Raw genomic sequence first — 19,527 nt, 5'->3', positions numbered from 1 at the left:
AGGCCCCCCAAAGTATATGTTTCAGGCTTCAAAATACCAATATTTGAATCTACCTCTGCTGATCTGGCCTTCCCAAATGTAAGAGCTTAATGGGAGCAATGACAATTCAAAATAAAAAGATAAATATAGAAATCAGTATAAAATATTCTGACTGTTACATAATAGGAATGTACTTACATTTGATATTTTTAATATTTAATCTAGAAAACATAACATTTTATCAAGTAAAGGGAATTTTAGATGTTTAAATGCTGAATTTGTATTTACACAAACCTAAAAATAAACATTATAATATAGCTATTAGTTTTGACAATTTAAGTACTGAAAATATAATGCATTTATAATTTCCATTTAATGAATATAATCTTAAAATTAACTATAGCAGAAGTATAGAGACTTTGGTGCTCTTCACAGTGATAATTCATTTTATTTAATTTACTTTTCCTCTTATGAATTAATCAATTAATAAGCACTTATAACATCTACCATGTGACCAGACATTTGCTTGGCACTGTGGGAGACAACAAACAATGAAACACAACACAATAAAACTTGGTCTCTAAAACACAGCTATCTTTTCTAATTAAGTGTTTATTTGATCAGTGGTGACAATCAGTGAGCATATAGGAGTTAAGGGAAAACTTTTCTCTTTACAGAGTAAAGGTAAAAATAATGGTGAGCTTGGCCTTCAAAAATGTGCAGTTGGAAGGGAGGAGAGATGTTTTAGGTAAGGTGAAATGTGTCAAACTTTGACTAGGACATGCTGAAGGAATAGAGAGAAAAACAGATTATGTGATAGGTGATAGAATAGAGGGAAAGATATTGAAGGCAGGGAGTTGGGAAACTTTACATACTTCAGACTTGAGGGTGTCTGGATATGAAACAGCAACTGATATGAAATGAAGTTTTAACAAGTATCATTAAAGAAGTTAGGTAGTAGGAGGTCTTATACATGATCCTGGAACCCAGGGATAAAGACTTACTCGTCAATTTGGATTGATATCAAACATCTGCATAGTTGTTTTGAGCACTTGCAAATTACTAGCATCTAATTGTGAATAACAAATTAAGTGTTATACATTAGTACATTTGAGACTCATTTTGGTTAAAATCTGGACTATTCCATAACATTAAAAAATGCATATATTAGAATCTTATCTTTCTTCATTTCCTAAGTTCATTAATGTATACTTAATAAAATTAATATAATTATCATTCCTTTGGAGATTATATATATTATATATAATATATACCCTTATATATATATATACCCTTGAACAACTTGGGTTTAAACTGTGCAGGTCCACTTGCCTGTGAATTTTTTCAGTAAATACCTGTTTGGGAGTCAGTAGATGCAAAGGGCTGATTGTATACATTGATCTATGCCATTTTATATAGTAGACTTGAGTATCTGTGGATTTTGGTATCCACTAGGCATCCTGAAACTAATCCTTCATGGATACCAAGGTAAATTAAGGTTTTGGGGAGTCAAAAGTTATATAAAAATTTTCAACTGCCTGGGGTCAGGAGCCCTAATCCCCACCCTGTTCACAGGTGAATTGTGTGGGTGTGTATATTTATGCACATGCCATATGGTATACATATACATATAAATGTATCTATGTATGTATGTATATAAAATATTTATATGAGTTACATAATTTTACATATAAGTTATGGGCTGAATTTTTTCCCCTCTCAAATTTTATATCTTAAAGTCCTAACCCTCAGCATCTCAGAATGTTACTATATTTGGAGATAAGGTCTTTCAAAGGTAAGTGGGGTAAAAGGAAGTCCTCTGGGTGGACTCTGATTCAAATAGAACGCTTTCTTTATAAGAAGAGGGATTAGGACACAAAAAACACAGACAGAAGGACAACCATGTGAAGACAGAGGGAAAGACCACCATCTATAAGGCAAGGAAAGAGACCTCCGAATGAAGTCTTTAGCCTCCACAACTGTGAGAAAACAAATTCTGTGGTTTAAGCCGTCCAGTTTGTGATATATGGTTATGGAAGCCCTAGAAAACCAATACAAAATGTTTGCTGGTCTGGCCGGCGTGCCCTAGTTGTTGAGAGTCCACACGTAAACCCTGATTCAATTCCGGTCAGGGCACAAGTCCGGGTTAGAGGCTCGATCTCCAATAGGAAGGTGTTAAGGAGACAGCCAATCTATGTTTCACTTTCATCAATGTTTCCATCTCTCTATTCCTCTCCCTTCCTCCTATCTAAAAATCAATAAAAACTTTAAAAAAATGTTTGCCACATACAGCCACATATAAATGTTTTTGAGTTTAAGTGAATAAGAGAAAATAAAAGACTGGCAGTGGGAATTAAAAAGACTATTCTAGCTATTATATATCTATTATCATATATAGTTTCCAAGATAGGAATGTGTAATCATAAACAGGATATCTAATTTCCAAAAGTTTGTGTTTAAGGCATCACGCATAGTACACATCTCCATTCTACATATAAACATACATCACTTGAAGCATGTTTATCTTAAAACCAATTTTTTAGTCCTAAAATATTGACTTTAATTGAAATTTGTCCCAGGTTACTAAGTAAACACAAATACAGCAACTATGAAAATGGCCAATATATCTAAAATTTTAATTAAATTAAAAATATAGTAAATGCATGTGTCAGTGTTCTAAACTAGACTGTAAGAATCTACAAAACTTTAAAAACAAGGTCAAGGGTAATTCTTAATGTCAAAAGAAAAATTCAGAAGCTGTTGAGGAAAAATATTTTACTGAAATAAATAATGTCATCTATTTGTGGTATCCCTCAATTAACTGTACTAAAAACTATTACAACAGGTTTATTTTGTAAATACCGCATGAGGGACTTATTTTGTAAAACATAGATAATGGAAAATTCTGACTTTTAAAGTTCAACCATGTGTAAGTTATTGAAATTGACTTTCAACTAGTTAAAAGTAATTTCTTTTTCTCTTTCCTAGTTTTAACCATTTGAACAGTTTTTCCCTAAGCCTTTCCAAAATTAATTTGCTTCTTATTTCAAAGCTAAGTATGGAAAATTCTAGCTCAAAACTAAAATTTTTCAAAGAGTTGAAAAATACACTGAGGCATATTAGTCAATTGTTTTCAGAATATTAGGTAGCTTACAATAAATATAGATACAAATGATATAACTAGTATTAAATAACTCAACCCCTCGGGAATCATGTTAAGTACATTAGCATTTAATTAATGAACATTTAGATAATAATTATCTCTAACAACACTCTGAAAGGTTCATTTCTATGCTATATAGCACACACAGTAAGAAAAACATTTTCTAACAAGCTTATTTAGGCTAAGGAAGATTGTCAAAAGAAGGTATGTTTTTACCAGGTGTCAAAGACACACACACATACCCTTTCATCCACTGAATTAATATTAAGGTTCTGGACAGTTTCTGGCATTATTTTCATTGAAATAAGGCGACTCCTTCCCTTATTAGCCTTCCATGTTTGTTTGTTTGGTTGGTTTACTTTTGTATTACTTCCTTGACAAATACCAGATTAACTTCTCTAGGTGCTAGAAAATATAGAAATTAAGCCTATACACTTGCACACACAAAATCCCTGCCCTAGACCAATTCCGAATCAAGTGAGGGGGATAAACATGGAAACGAATCCAATGATACAATGAACAGAGAAGAGTGAGGAAGATATTCTAGACACCTCAAGAAAAGAAGCACTTAACTTGCAAAAGAGTGTCAAGGAAGATTATTGGTTAAAGTGTCTCTTAAAAATGGTTACTTTCAATACCAAATTATCTTCAATGACCATTTTAGTATCTACTTTCCATGTCTTCTAAGTGTTAGAGAATCACAAAGTGAGCCTCCACTATTTAATGAAACTAGGATTTGTCTTTATTTTAGAGAGAGAGAAAGAGAGACAGAGAGAGATGGAGAGAGAGAGAGAGAGAGAGAGAGAGAGAGAGAGAGAGAGAGAGAAAGCGAGAGAGAGAGAAAGTGAGGGAGAGGAGGAAAAGAAGGGAAAGAAAAGGGATGGGAGAGATAGAGAGATATCTGTAGTTCCATTTATTTATGCATTCATTGGTCGCTTCTTGTATGTACTCTGATCAAACCCACAACCTTGGTGTATCGGGATGATGCTTTAACCAACTGAGCTACCCAGCTAGGGCCAGGATTGCCCTTTTGAATCTTTTTCCTTTTTTCAGATTGGTACTGAAAAGACTCTGTTTTTACCACTCTTACTTTCAGATGGTGGGCGCTCTGTAGGAGCCTAAGATAAAATAAAGTTAAAAAGGATGCCATGGATGGAAATGGGAAGTCACCGAGAGATTTTAAGCAGGAAAGTGACATAGCCTGATTTCTGTTTTAGATAGATCAATTTTGTGGCAAAGAACAGAATCGATTGAAAGAGGGAGAGACCGGAGACAAATAGAGGTGTGGCAACTACGACAGTAAATCTAGTGGGAAATGATAATGGCCTAAACTTATCGTAAGGGAAAGAGAAGACATAACAGATTTGGGAGACAGACTTTACGATCAGTTTGATGGGGGGAAAATAGATTCAGGGGAAGAAAAAGGAAAAAAAATCATAATTTAGGCTCATTTTTACACAAAGAGGTATTACATTGTTCAGCATCTTATTGATTGATTGATTGATTGATTGATTGATTTGAGAGAGAGGAAGGAAAAGAGAAACATCAATTGGTTGTCTCCTGTATAAGCCCTGACCTGGGACTCAACCCCGCAACGGAGGCACCAACCCCGCAACTGAGGCACCAACCCCGCAACTGAGGCACCAGCCCCGCAACTGAGGCACCAACCCCGCAACTGAGGCACCAACCCCCGCAATTGAAGCACCAACCCTGCAACTGAGGCACCAACCCCCGCAACTGAGGCACCAACCCCGCAACTGAGGCACCAACCCCGCAACTGAGGCACCAGCCCCACAACTGAGGCACCAACCCCGCAACTGAGGCACCAACCCCGCAACTGAGGCATATGCCCTGACTGGGAATTGAACATCGCAACCTGTAACCTTGTGGAATGACGCTCCAACCAACTGAGCCACCCAGCCAGGGTTCAACATAATTTTAAAATAATTTATTATTCCACTACTGATTTGAAAGGTGAGCAACTAATATTTGCTAACTTTTAGCATTCTGTTAAAAGACATAAACATACATATATACATCTATATAGATATGGATGTATTTACACATATGTGTATACCACGATGAAAACTCATCTAATTTTCTCAACTTAGTAAGGTAGATATTATTTTCATTCTACAAATTATTTATTCCAGAATCTCACAGTAAGTACTATAGTCATTCCTAATTTAATAAGAAATCATCATAGGATATTTAGACCATTATGCAAATATATACTTCAATTTTCAAAATAGATATATGTATTCAATTTAATGTACAGACACTTAACATATGTCAAATAGTATGTGGAGGACATAAAGGAATAAAAGCTACAGTCCTTGTCTTCATGTATTTTAGTTATAAAAATATGACATACAGCTATGGAAAGTGAAATGAATCAAGCCATGGGATTAGAATCAATGAATAGGAAAGACAATAATTATCAAAGAAGGGAAAACTTTATTTGAACTGAAATCATTGTAGAAAAAAAAATCAGAGGAGGGGTTGGTCTTAAATTAAAAAGAAGAATTAAAAAAGATGAGAGAAGTCCAAGATCTGCAATAACTATTGCACAATAAATACTCAATAACTGTTTACTGAATGAATGAATGGCTGAACCTTAAAGGTAAGGATCAGAGCAATGAGTGCGTGAAATGTCTTAATGAACTAGCCTGCAGTTGTACCTATTTCATATAGTACGAAGAAATATTTAGGTTGATTAGAATCTATTGAGGTCCTCAAATATAAAGGTAAAAATGTATACATATCATGTCCTTAAACATATGCACAATAACTCCTTTATTTCTCCCTCCCTTTGACCATCCCTGGCCAATCAATCACCAGCTTTGTTTTATAACTCCCAGGCTTTCATTTCTTACTACTAGAAGAGCCCCCTGCCTCCAGTCCTCTGCAAAAGAAATTAAATTCTCTATTCAGCTTTCAAGTGTTACTCATTACAAGTATACAATAAATATTCATTGGTTGTAATTAGAGTTTTAAAATATTTATTAATTATAGTATACTGTGTGTTAAGGACTGAAAATAACAAAACTGGACCAGAGAAGTAAGGCTTAACATGGATAGTTGTTTGGATGGATGGATGGATGGATGGATGGATGGATGGATGGATGGATGGGTGGATGGATGGATGGGTAGGTGGATGGATGGATGGATGGGTGGGCGGATGGATGGATGGGTGGGTGGATGGATGGATGGGTGGGCGGATGGATGGATGGGTGGGTGGATGGATGGATGGAAGAATGAATAAATGCCAGTATGATCTCAACCCTAGTTTTTAGCCTTTCAGTGGTTTTTCAGTACCTCCAGCAAGTAAGGTCTATAGATATTTTGAGTTGTCTCTTTTTATGTCCTTAACCTACTCATTTGTCATTCCTTGCCTTATAATTAATTCACAATACCAAACTGCTTATAGGTTCATGTACACCCTATTTCAACCTTTGCTTTCTGGTCTTCCTCCAAGCTGTGTTTTTTGTTTGTTTGTTTTTTAATAATTGTCTGTAGTATTATTTCTGTATTCCTCCACCCCCAAAACTTATTCAATTGTTTAGTTGCCTTTCTTCCTTTGGGATTTGATGTAAAGGCCTAGACTCTAATAAATCATTCTTGGCACTTTCCACCACTCCTAGATTTAAATGCATTCATTGCCTTTCCTCTGAGTTCTGTTAAATTCTACGCATACGTCTATCATATTCTATCTGTGTCTATCCCATTCTGCTTGTATTTAAAATATATATTTTAGGTAATTGGTAGTTCTTAACTGATTTGCCACAGGCTCACATTTTTTAGTCAGAGATTTTTACAAATAAAAAAAATACTATGTCTTTTAATGTGGCATAGCATATGAACACTTTATCTTACTTAATTTAATAGTTACCTAGTTGGCTAGTAAACTCTTGGAGAAACACTTCTCCAAATGGGAAGACATTTCTACATATAAAAGATAATAGCATTATTTCTTGACGTCTTTGTCCATAAATTGAATGAATTCCAGTACCAGTAAAAATACCTGGATTAATTATCTAAGAAATTTAAATATCCCTGAAAAGGTGACAATGAATCAAAAAAGTCTCCTTTTCCTTCTCTATTCCAGCATTATTGCTAAGGCATCATTTAAGCTATTGCATAATAACTCATTTTAAGCTGCTCAAATAGAAACATTAATTAAGGAACTGCTTCAATATCCAGATCTATATATTAGACTACTATGTCTAAATTTTGCCTCTGTGTCTTATGAGTAAGGAAGTGATACAGAGAAAAGCATCCAAAAAGATTCAGGTATTAGAAAGTAGGGATTTGGAAGAAGGGCGTTTGTAGGAGCCACTTAACACCAAATCAAGTGCTATTTCTCTTTTATTTTTCACTTTTAGTATTAGGGTTTAGCAAGCATTTCATTTCTTGACACTATAGCCTTTCTACTTTTCTGTCTGTCAGGGTTTTTGATAGACATCCTTCTTCCTGGAATGTAGCCAGAGTCTGTGATCTGCAGTTTGAGAACAGAAAGCTTCCTAAACCACTGTAACAATAAGCCTATGGGATATAAATTGGGGATGAGTCCTCGCTTAGAGCTTTCTACAAGGATGGTGAATTTTAGACCTCCAGAAATTAACAACTGTTATGGAATGTTCCCTTCCCCCCAAAATGAAAAACAAATAATGCAATGTCTTGAATGGTCAGAAATATAATGACCTAGAATATACTCCTGAAATCCTTTTCATTATGTCACATTCTAAATTTTCAAAATGGGTTTATACATTTACTAACTAATAGATACATTATACAATAATTAACATCTTTAAAATGCATACACTTATCCCATCTGATTTTTATAATCTGTGAAGTGAGTTGGGCAGACATTACTAATGAGTGTAGCTACCTTAAAGATAAAAAGCTAAGGCACAAAGAGAAAAATGACTTGCCTAAGGGCATAGAATAATATGAAATGGGATTGGGATTACCAAGGTCTTCTGATACCTTGTTTAATTTTTTTTCTAAAAGAATTTATTAAATTCAGACAATTAATAGTTTCAGGTTACTTCTCACTGATGCTTATTCATAGCTTAACTCGGAGGAGTCAGTTTTGAATGTTTTAAAGCCTGCATTAACCATCTCAGCATTAGAATTTAGAGGCATTCTCTCAGGTACAAATAGTCAAATAAGGGACAAATGCACAAAATTGAAATACCAGATATTGAGGATAATAAGTGCATGCAAAATGTTTATTGTAACAGCGCTTAAGACTGTCAAGATTGTAGACAAATTTAAGTATTTATTAGTAGGAAACAAATAAAATATGGAACATCCAGCTTAATAAAATATGATGCAGTGTGATTTATTTGTAAAACATGTAAAAGAAGAAAAATGGCCACAATATATTTTATATTTATAAATAGAATATACTCTATTTGTTCTCACATACATTATAAATTATGTAGTACATATCATAATTTTTATACATATGTATCATAGGATACAGATTATAACATACAGATATGCTAATATCCTACTTTTACATATTTATAATTAAATATAAAGAGGTATATATACATATTTATATAAATACATATTTATATCTATATCTAGCTCTGGAAAAATAGGTGCCAAATTGTCAACAATAATTACCTCTGGGGAGTGCCATTAAAGGAGTATATGAGTATAGGCAGATAATTTTAGTTCCTGTTATGCTTCTGCATTACTTGAGATTGCTGCAGTGAGCAAATGCTATCTTTAATATATTATAAAACATGTGAAGGATCATTATGAGCTGACTATATAAATAGGATTAAGAAATGTTTAAATAAATATATTCTTTGAAAAACAGTCAAAATAAATCAGGGAACTAGTACTGTTTAATACGTAGTTATAGCACTCCCTGCTTCTGCACTTTCCACTAACTGGAATGGGAATATTGTAGCTGGAGAAGGTATCTAAGACAATGACATGGAAGCCAAAATTGTGGAAAACAAGTCGCCTGACTGGTGTGGCTCAGTGGTTGAGTGTCGAGTGTCGATCTGTGAAACAGGAGGTCATGGTTTGATTCCCTGTCAGGGCATATGCCTGGGTTTCGGGCAAAATCCCCAATGTGGGGTATGCAGGAGGCAGCCAATCAATGATCTATCATCATTAATGTTTCTGTGTCTCTTTCTCCCTTTCATTTCCTATCTGAAATCAATAACTATATATATATATATATATATATATATATATATATATATATATATATATAGAGAGAGAGAGAGAGAGAGAGAGAGAGAGAGAGAGAGAGAGAACAAGCCTGGGACTGAATAGCATGGAATGACCATATAAGCAATGAATGCTTGAACTACCATGTGGGTGAGAAACATTCTTTTTCTCATGTTTAACCTTGTATTATTTTGGCCTTTTACAGTAGGTAAACTTAATACAATATGTGATTTCACATGATATTCCAAGAGCATGACCTATTCAGTCCTCATGGACAATATCTATCTATTGTAGAGTTAGAAGCAAAATGCTATCTTAGCCTGCTTTAGTAAATATGTCTTCCACTTCCCTACATTCCCTATCAACCTTATAACTGAAGTTTGCCTTCTTCTTTTAACATATTTTTATTGATTTCAGAGAGGAAAGGAGAGGGAGAGAAAGATAGAAACATCAATGATGAGAGAGAATCATTGATTGGCTGCCTTCTGCACACCCCCTACTGGTAATCGAGCCCCCAACCCCAGCATGTGTCCTTGACTGGAATCAAATCCGGGATCCTTCAGTCCACAGACCAACACTCTATCCACTGAGCCAAACCAGCTAGGGCTGAAGTTTGCCTCTTAATGGAGTTTTCTATGGTGAAAGAGAACATGTACTGGAGAATAGAGTCGTCCAATTATCATTAATAGTTACATTTATTCAAATACAATCATATATTGCTCTTCTTGGCTTACATTTCAGTTTGATGACCTTAGTATGAATCTACTACTGAAATGAGATTTCATGTTTGCTGTGGCAACAAAAATATGAACTTAGAATTCTGAGGATGGGGCTGGACTAGGGCAAATTCATACGGTAGTACCACGTTTTGAGGCCTCTTGACTGAAAACTCCTAGTGTCATTAGCTAAGCACTCTTTTCAATTAACACATTTACATTGTGAAGAACAAGAATGATGCAAAAATGTAAATACTGAGCTAAATGGGTTTATATTAAAATTGAATGGCATGCTTATGTTCTTAACTGTTAAAAATCAAATAATGTGGCTTAAAAGATTAATATAGTTACAGTCTAATAAAATGTGATGAATTTATCAAAGAAAGGGCATTTTCTTTTTGTTTGCTGTGTGTGTACTATTTTTTGTGGTGGCAGCATCTGTGTGTTGGGGGGAGACTAGATCAAATAATGGTTATTAACAGAGCTCAGTTATCACCTCAGAGAGTAATATGCTTAAAATTATGTCTATGTCTTATAAATAATATAAGCTTTTATTTTTATACCATGTTATGATACTTTGCCACAATAAAGACATATGTATCTATCGCCTTTTTCTCAGTGATGAAACTTATAAAATTATTTTGATTCTATTTTAGCAAAAAACATGTTTTACTGACCTAGAAACATTTCTCCTATAAAACTGGAAGGTGGCTGTCACCATATAACCCTAGAATGTTTTATATACTCAGTTCTTTTTGCTTTTTAATCATTTCATATTCTTAATCCATCAATCTAACTTCCTTCAGATGGGAATTTAAATGATTGGCTGTTCAGGTACCAAAGCAATCCTTTAAAAATATAAATATTTATACAGAAAACAGACTGATGGTTGCCAGAAGGGATGGGAGTTGGGGGACTGGTTGAAAGAGGTGAAGGAATTGAGAAGTACAGATTGGTAGTTACAAAATAGTCATGGGATGTAAAATGCAGCATAGAAAATATAGTCATTAATAATGCAATATGGTGTTAGGTGGGTACTGAAAATATCGGGGGGAACACTTTGTAAAGTATATGGTTATTTAACAACTATGCTGTACACCTAAAACTAATACAAAATAATATTACATGTAAACTGCAATTGAAAAAGTAAAAATGAAACAAGGAAATATAAAATTAAAATATACATATTTATAACTAAGTCAGGTGTGCCCAAAGTCTGATTTATAAGATGGGGGGATGGGGGGTGGGATAAGGGAAGAGCTGGTCACAATAATTCTCATGCACACACACACAGAAGCCTGAGCTATGATTACAACCTCTTCTCTCTGCTTACTTACCCAGAACCTACATTATGCAAACCTGACAACACATGTTTCCTATCTGGTCAGTTTGATAAAGACGTACCATGTCAGTGGTGTTTAGCTTGTGATGTGGCGATTGTTTCAGCACTGACTGTCGGTGACCTGTGTGTCAGCTGATGCGGTTACCAGAAATTAGCATGCAGCCTCCTAAAATGCCAGACACATGGACCCTTTCCGCAGAGAGATATAATAGGACCCACATGATAGCTCCATTAAACAATGAAACATGTGACATTAACTGAAAACAGGAACACATCAGCAAATATGCCTGAGGAAGTTTATGGTATTTAACTCCTAAACATTAATTTTATTGTGGCATATGAGGAATTAATTAACTGAGAGTTTCCTTTTTTATTGAAAGCGGAAATACTGTTCAGAAAAGCGATGAAGAGTAAATACAACATATTTTAAGTTTATTAAGCTTGGCTCATCGACTTCTATTTATTTAAGCTAATCTCATAAGGCAATTAAATATTTCAATCAGTAACTTTATGTGGCCATTTTATTTAGCACATTTCTGAAACATTAATCAATGTGTTAGAATGCAGAATGAGTATGTGAATACATTTCTAGTTTCCTACAGCCAAAACAATGATTCCATACATTTTTTAATCACATGATCTTTTCAAACTTGAGCTCTGATAGACAAGTGGAAAATGACAATAGAAAAGATTAAAAGTTAGTGATTATAATGAAGATAGTTCAGGTTAAGGTTATATCTCCATGACATAAGTGTTTCCATCAGCACTGTAATCCTTTTCTCTAAACAATTAAGTTTTCCTAGTTAGAGGAAGCTTCATACAGGTGTGGTAGAATGAATGTGATCCCAGATAGGATATAAAATGCAATTAATTGCTGGGTGGGGTTTTAGAAAAGAATCTTATTTTTTTTTTTAAATAGGATCTGTGTTTTCCCAGCATTATACTCAGTATTTATCATTTATAAATAATTTAATAAGAGGCACAGTGGTAGACCCTGTTTCATATATAATCCTATTTAATCTTTAATGATTTAGTAGAATGGGTGTTATTAATCCATTTTGCAGATGAGGGAGCTGATGCTCAGTAACTTGTACAAGGATAATCAAAGTAGAAGAATAAGGTAAAACGATTCCAACTCCATGATGTCCTTAGACTCTTTCGCCACCCAAAGTGTACTTGAACCAATTCATTTGAAGACCCACTTATTTTATAATTCAGAATCGGAACCTTGGTGTTTAGATTTTTCAAGTTTATTTCAGGACTGTAATGATTGTTTTCTGATTAAAATGAGCTAGTGCCCATAAATATAATTTAAAACTGGGATTTTTTTCTTATATTGTTTAATGATGTACAGCTATATTCCACACTATTTGTTTTTCTGATTCTACCATTATATTTCTTAAAGGGAAAATAACCTTATGTCCAACAAAAAGCATATTATTTTCAGAAACAGATGTTAGTGAAATGTATGATGGTTAAGTCGCCCGACCTGTAATTTTGTTTTATTACGTCCCTGTTGAGAACATATTAGCTTTTTTTCGTAAGATTCCATAGGTTTTCATTTTATTTATTTTATCAGGTCATAGTCTAAACAGGAATCAATACTTTCTATGGATTGATAAAAAACATTTGAGTTTTTGATACCAACAAATGGTATACATTTACTTGGAACTCCAATCAAGATGGATTAGGCAGTCTCTTTCATTGACACTATTAATATCACTCGAAACAACTGAAATCAGAGAAGTCACATGTGGTTGACAATTATGAGAGGAATAAAGATGAAGGCCCACTGAAGAGAGGAGATGTTAGATTGCCTTGTCTCCCTACCGCTACACCTTGCCGCAGTGTGACTAGGTAGGAAGTAGTTTGCACTACTTACTGCTTCCACCCACCTCCTCAATCAAACCGACTCACCCTGCCAGGGTGTCAACAAGCGGTGCCACTTTCTTTTGCCATTGGCTTCTTAGTTTTAGAGTTTGGACTGATGCTCATTTCAAGGTTGCCCCCAACTATGGAGATCTTACTCTATTTTATCAGAAGTGGTATCGTTTTATAACTTCAAGCACTCCGGGCATGAGTATCAAATGGTTAATACACTCACAACTGTAGGGAAGGAAAAATTTCTGCCTGCCACGTTACAGTCACACTGAACAAATTTAGTATGTCAACTCTGTCAAACGGGCATGAGGCTGAGGTGTTCTTGACCTTTTCCAAGCCTACAGTTATGCTATTGTTCATACTCAATGTGGTTTTCTCTTCAGCACAATAATTGCTAATGGGACTTTTTCTCTATAGTTGCTTAAAATTTTTCTTTTTGGAAAACAAAATTAGTCTATATGTATATATTGCAGGTGCAGTCTGAGGCAACTAATGACTTTTAAAAGTGTCTTTTTTCATTTTAGTAGCCAAGGTTACCAAAACTATATTGCAACATTTGCTTAATGTGAATAGTAGTTCCTTAGGAAAATGGAAAGAAAACAAAATCTTTATGATTAAAATCTCAGAATTTAGTGTAGCAATAGAACTGAAAATTCTATTTTTAGAATTTAAATTATTCCTAGAATTTAAACATTTAAAATGTAAATAGAGCCCCAAATTATTTATTTTTAAAAGTTGGTGTTTCTTGATGAATTGATCTACAAAGAAAGAATGATGTGGCAAATAATATTAAATAAATAAATTAAAAATCCAGAGTGAGAACATTATCTTAAAAAATAGGAAACCAAAGTAAAAAAAAAAGAAAAAAAAGAAAAAGGAAAAAGATGTGAAAACACAGTGTAAAACCCACAAAACCATAGAAGTGAATTTTTATAGTCCTGAGTTCAGTTCACTTTTTATTTAGACTTCAAGTTACAATTACTCATCCCAAATTACTTTGTATATTTGAAAAATTATATTTCATTTTTTCAATATTATATATTGAAAGGTTTAAAGACTAGACATAAATGCTAAATATGAAAATTCAAAACATCATTTAACAGGAAACTTAGATATGATTTCTATTCATGGTGGTTAGAGTTTTGCAAATTTAATAAATACTGAAGCATAGCAAGATGCTAATGGGACATATTAACATATAACATATTTATTTATTAACATATAAATGAACCAAAATCTATTGTTATTTATAAAATGATATTCTGCATAAATATCTAAAGTGATATTATTTCACTAATTGTTTTCATTGGTGTTCTGCTTTAATCAATGAAAAATATTTCAATAAGCTTGCTTTCCCTATAATCTTTCTAGGCATAGTAACGATGTTTTAGAAGGTATTTAGCTTATTAATTTAGCCACTTTTTGGAACTTACTATTTAACACATTATAGTTGACATTTTGGTGATGTAAATTTTTAAAAAATGAAGTATTTTATTGTTTCTAAAACTAACAATGTAACAATGTGCAATTTTGGTTCTGGTAAAAAAAAACACGTCAAAATAACAGGCATGTAAAGTTAATAAGCAATATAAACCGTTATCTTGGTAACTCATCACTTAGAGCAAAAATGCCTTTGTAGTGTTTGTAAGAGGACTCATTCATTATTCATACAATCATTCACTAAATAGTTGAATGTTATAATAAAAGTTTAGATACAACAATAACTAAGATAATATAAGCACCTGCTCTCATAGAGCTTTTAATTAAAAGGAAAGAGAAAATACAGGGTGGGAAAAAGTAGGTGTACCGTTGTGAGTATGAGAGTTTATTATTGTATTTTTACTTATTGATTTATTATTGCATTATTAGTACAATATCATACATAAACTTATATTTTCCCACGCCTGTAGATCCAAGATCCAAAGGAACCAGACAAAAGAGATCTAACAGGCAAGCTCTCCCTGTTCTGAGTTAAAAGGGGTTTAGAACATCAAGGGGAGTGAACACTCAAAATGCCAGTCCAGAGTTAAGAAAGAAGTTTGGTCTGGGAACTAAAAGAAGACTAGGAAAAAATTAAGCTGTAAACATAGGGTGGAGACAGATAATGGAAGGCCAACTGCAACTAATTAACATTAAAAAATGTGGGTTTATCTTTAAATAAACAACAACAATGGAAAGTTATTGGAAAGCATATTCCTATGTTACCTATGTAAAAATAAATGAAACCTGAAAATTATAGTATTCATATTTTATGAATACACTGGAAATACAAGTTATGAAACTTAATTCTAAAGAGTAAATACTGGCTTCAGAAGCACAGAAATAATCTGAACTCTTTTACATACCAACATGAATCCTTTTCAATACCTTCTGTGTTTCCCCTTTAAAATAAATATGCTATATGGGTGATCTCATTTCTTGGTGTGGCAGAAATGTTAAATTGCCTAATTTAATGCTATACCCTCCACCCACTCCCAAATGAGAAAACTCAATGGTACTTACTACATCCAGCCTTGTAGCTGAAGCCGGGAGGCAGGAGGAATCCTTGCTGGGCAGCTGCAGCCAGTGTCCGTTGATCAGGAGGGAATACGGGAATCATTAATGGCGGCAGTTGACCTTGAACCTGCTGAACATGATAAAGAGGATCAAAGAGAAGAAGTTTGCTGCTCCATGTATCCACCCTTCTTACTTTATGATAAAAGAAAATCATTTATTCAATTCAATATACTGGCATACAAGCTTGTTAGAACACTGGGCTTGAAGTCTTGCTTTGGCACTACCTTAGGAGAATCAAAATATACAATAATTGAAAGGTGTTATCAAGTTCATTTTCTGACCTGATGAGTAATTTCCCTATATGATAGCCTTGAGAGTGATGAATGAAGCATGCATCACTACTTTCACACAACAAGCCTCTTTTCATTGCATTAATATAATGGTTAAAAAAAATCCCTTAGGTTGAACTAAAATCTCCTCATGTAAATCCTGCCTCTTAGGAATAATTCTACTTTCTAAAATAAAACCAACCAAACCAGTATAATTTTATATGTGAGCAGCTCTTCATTACTTGAAGGTAATTCTCATGTTGACACATAGAATTGAAAATTTATGATTTTTAAATAAAATAGCTGGAAGAAATCTTAGAGAGTAAGACTTTCCCCTTTCTTTATAGAAGAGGTTACTGGAGCCAAAAGACAACTTAATTGTCCATGGCCATTGAAACTAGGTCTAGAATCCAATCCCTTGAATTCTGCTCGATTCATACTTTGCTCTTCATCTATCATTTCTCAAGCTTTAAACCACTCTGCGAATGACATAGCCACTGCTCTGGTTGCCTTCTTTGGACTATGCCTTAATTAGCTGGTATAACTCTCGGAATATAGATTTCACATCAGTAAATGAATAATACAGCACAATGGAATAACTATCTTCTTTGAACTGAACAAGAATTTCCAGACCTAATGCTGTCATTTCTGCAGCTATGTCACATTAGTGACTAATGTAGAGGTGGTCATTAACTAAAGTACCTAGGATATGCTTTCCAAATATTTAAGCAAGATCTCCCTGGTGAACATGATTATTGTTTAGTGTTTGTCACTGAATATGTGAATGAGAATTTAGAATCATGCTGAAAATCACACATCTGACACTTTATTTTTACTTACTGCTCCACATTAATTCAGTTACTTGGAAAATATTTGATAAACACATACTCTGCAGAAAAAAAAATGAACTAGGCAGTAGAGATACAAGAGTGAACAATAAACCAAGGTCCTATGCCCATGGAGCTTACATTGCAGTGGGAAGAATAGTAAAAAGTAAAGCAACTATACCACAAAATTACAAGTTCATCCATTCACTAATCCTAACAGCAACTCTGAGATATCTCTCAGACTTGTTTTCCTTTCTTCCGTAGCACTGCACATTCCTAGGGCAATTATGATTCCTATAGTTCTCATCATTTGTCACATTAAAAGTCTACCCTCAGTTTCACCTTCATCTTTCACAATAAACCTCTAAGCTCTTTCTGAGATTTTGATTGGTGAGTGTCCCTTTGGGGTTGAGAGTGTGTGTGAGAGAGAGAGAGGGGGGAAGGGCGGGAGGAAGTGAGGGAGAGAATGGGAGAGTGGGAGAGATGAGAGAGATATGAGCACTATAAGAATGAGACATCTGTTTTTAGCAATGACTCCAAATTTGAAATTATTTCTTCTAGCCAATAGAATTTTAAACCTGCCACTGTCATACCTTTTTAGTAAAACTACAGCCAACAGTTTTTTGAATGTTCTGGAGAAGAGATAAACTTCATGTAGAAATCGATGAAAAATAATTGACTAAAGACTCAAAAAATTAGAGCCTGAAGATTGAGCAAGAATGTAGGAATAAGTGGCCTAAAACAAGGGATGGACATTGGAAGGCAAAACAGTATGGGGGCCAGTTCAGTGTCAGCAGAGAATGTTGACCAGAATAACACGCAGAGACAAACAAGAAACCAGCCACATTGGTTAGGGATTATCACCAGCAACTCTATATCCTTTATATTTCATTGTTTCTAAGTTATATTTTATATACTATTTCTCTTCCTTTCTAAGACAATGTTGGTTATATGATATATCATAAATTTAAAAAGAGAATTTTAGAGGGAAGAGGAAACTTAAAATGAAACATGCACACATTTGAGAAAAATAATTACTACAGAATTGCAGAAAGAATAGTTTTTTCTCTTAGTGCAGTAGTTCTCAAACTTGAATGCATATGAGTATCACCATGCAAGCTCTGAAAAATCCTCAGTGCTCAGACTGCTTCCCAGACCAATTAAGTCTGAATCAGGGGTGAGACCCAGCCATCAGCATTTTTTCATGTTCCCCTGATGACTACAATATGCATCCACACTTGAGAAGCGCTGTCTTAAAGAATGTTTTCAGTCACTGTCAACACATTTTTTTGTTTTCTTCATTTTTGCCTTGAGTTACAAAGCACCTTCAGATACATAATTAGTTAAAAGGGAGACGCTGCCTGACTTTTATAGGTGCTGGTGCCCACAGGATAGACCAGATATTAAGCTATATTCCTCACAGAATTCCTTCTGAGTGAGTCTTGTATCTGTATTTTACATGCCCTTCTTGTAAAAACAACAACAACAAAAGAAAGAAACTTGGATGGTTTAGAAAGTAATGACCAAATCCCTCAGCCTGGTACTCAAGTTTCTTCACAATCTGTCCTCTGTCTACCTTCCTAGGCATTTCTGCTGCCCTCCTTCAGATATGCTGTCCTCTTGCCTCAATGGATCGGTGTTTTTCCATGCTTGAATGGATTCAAAAGTATTTTCTTCTCTGTTTTGAGTGATTTCTCTTTTCCTTTTCTTCTTGGAAAAATTCTACTTATTTTTTCAAAGGTTTTTGAGATCTACATAATGTCTTTGCCTGTGAAGCACTTCTTTCTTATGGTGCCAATTTCCAGGCAGAAAGAACTGTTACTTCTTTTAACCTCATAAAACTAATGTAATACTTACTGTATTGAATAATAGTTATTTACATAACCTGAGTTTCCCTAATGACATATGACCTAAAAAAGAAAAAAGGTTGTAACTTTATTATTATACCTTCAGAGCTCAGAACAAGAGGTAAACTATTTGTGCATTGATAATTCATAAATAAAGAAGAAGAATGAATAATATAGTCCTATCTTTCTCATAATATCTTCATGAGACAACTCCAAATGTTCAAAAAAGGCCTGTGGACAAAAATGTTATTTAATTACCACAAAGGATTTCAATTTCATCAAGAAGAATAACATGCCAACTATTTGTGCTCCCATTCTTGTTATAGCAAAATGGTCTTATACATTATGATATATCCATGACTCTTGGAATTACCCATGCATAAAGAAACAAAAAACTTATCCAGAAATATTAGAAATATATTACATACTTCTGTAATTCCTACCTATTATGGTCTAGTAAAATGATGTTTTAATTATTATAGCTTTACTGTGTGTTTTAATAAAAGTATTCCAGGATTACTATTTTCTTTTTCAAATATAACTTGGCTTTTATGACATTTATTTTCCACAGTAATTTTAGAATATGAAATTTCTATTTGGATTCATTAACCTTATGGTTTGATGGCTAACAGCAGATTATATCTTTCAATTTATTTAAATCTTTTCTTGCTTCATATAATTCTTATAGTTTTCTAGGTAATTTTATTTTTAAGATTTAAAAAATATCTTATTTATATTTTAAATGGATT

General features: G+C 33.9%; 1 protein-coding gene across 6 annotated transcripts in view; it reads right to left on the bottom strand.

The window, feature by feature from the left end:
* SOX5 (SRY-box transcription factor 5) overlaps nucleotides 1-19,527 on the bottom strand; it is a 966,957-nt gene that overhangs the window by 114,098 nt on the left and 833,332 nt on the right. For all 6 annotated transcript variants that reach the window (XM_081083091.1, XM_081083093.1, XM_081083089.1 and 3 more), the window contains one exon: nucleotides 15,782-15,902. In XM_081083091.1, the coding sequence (XP_080939217.1) occupies nucleotides 15,782-15,902 (121 nt within the window). The remainder of the gene's footprint in view (nucleotides 1-15,781; nucleotides 15,903-19,527) is intronic.

Source organism: Myotis nattereri (assembly GCF_964212035.1).
Source record: "Myotis nattereri genome assembly, chromosome: 2".
Taxonomy (NCBI): Eukaryota; Metazoa; Chordata; class Mammalia; order Chiroptera; family Vespertilionidae; genus Myotis; species Myotis nattereri.
The sequence above is the reverse complement of the archived record's forward strand: the minus strand, read 5'-3'. Positions and strand labels throughout refer to the sequence as shown.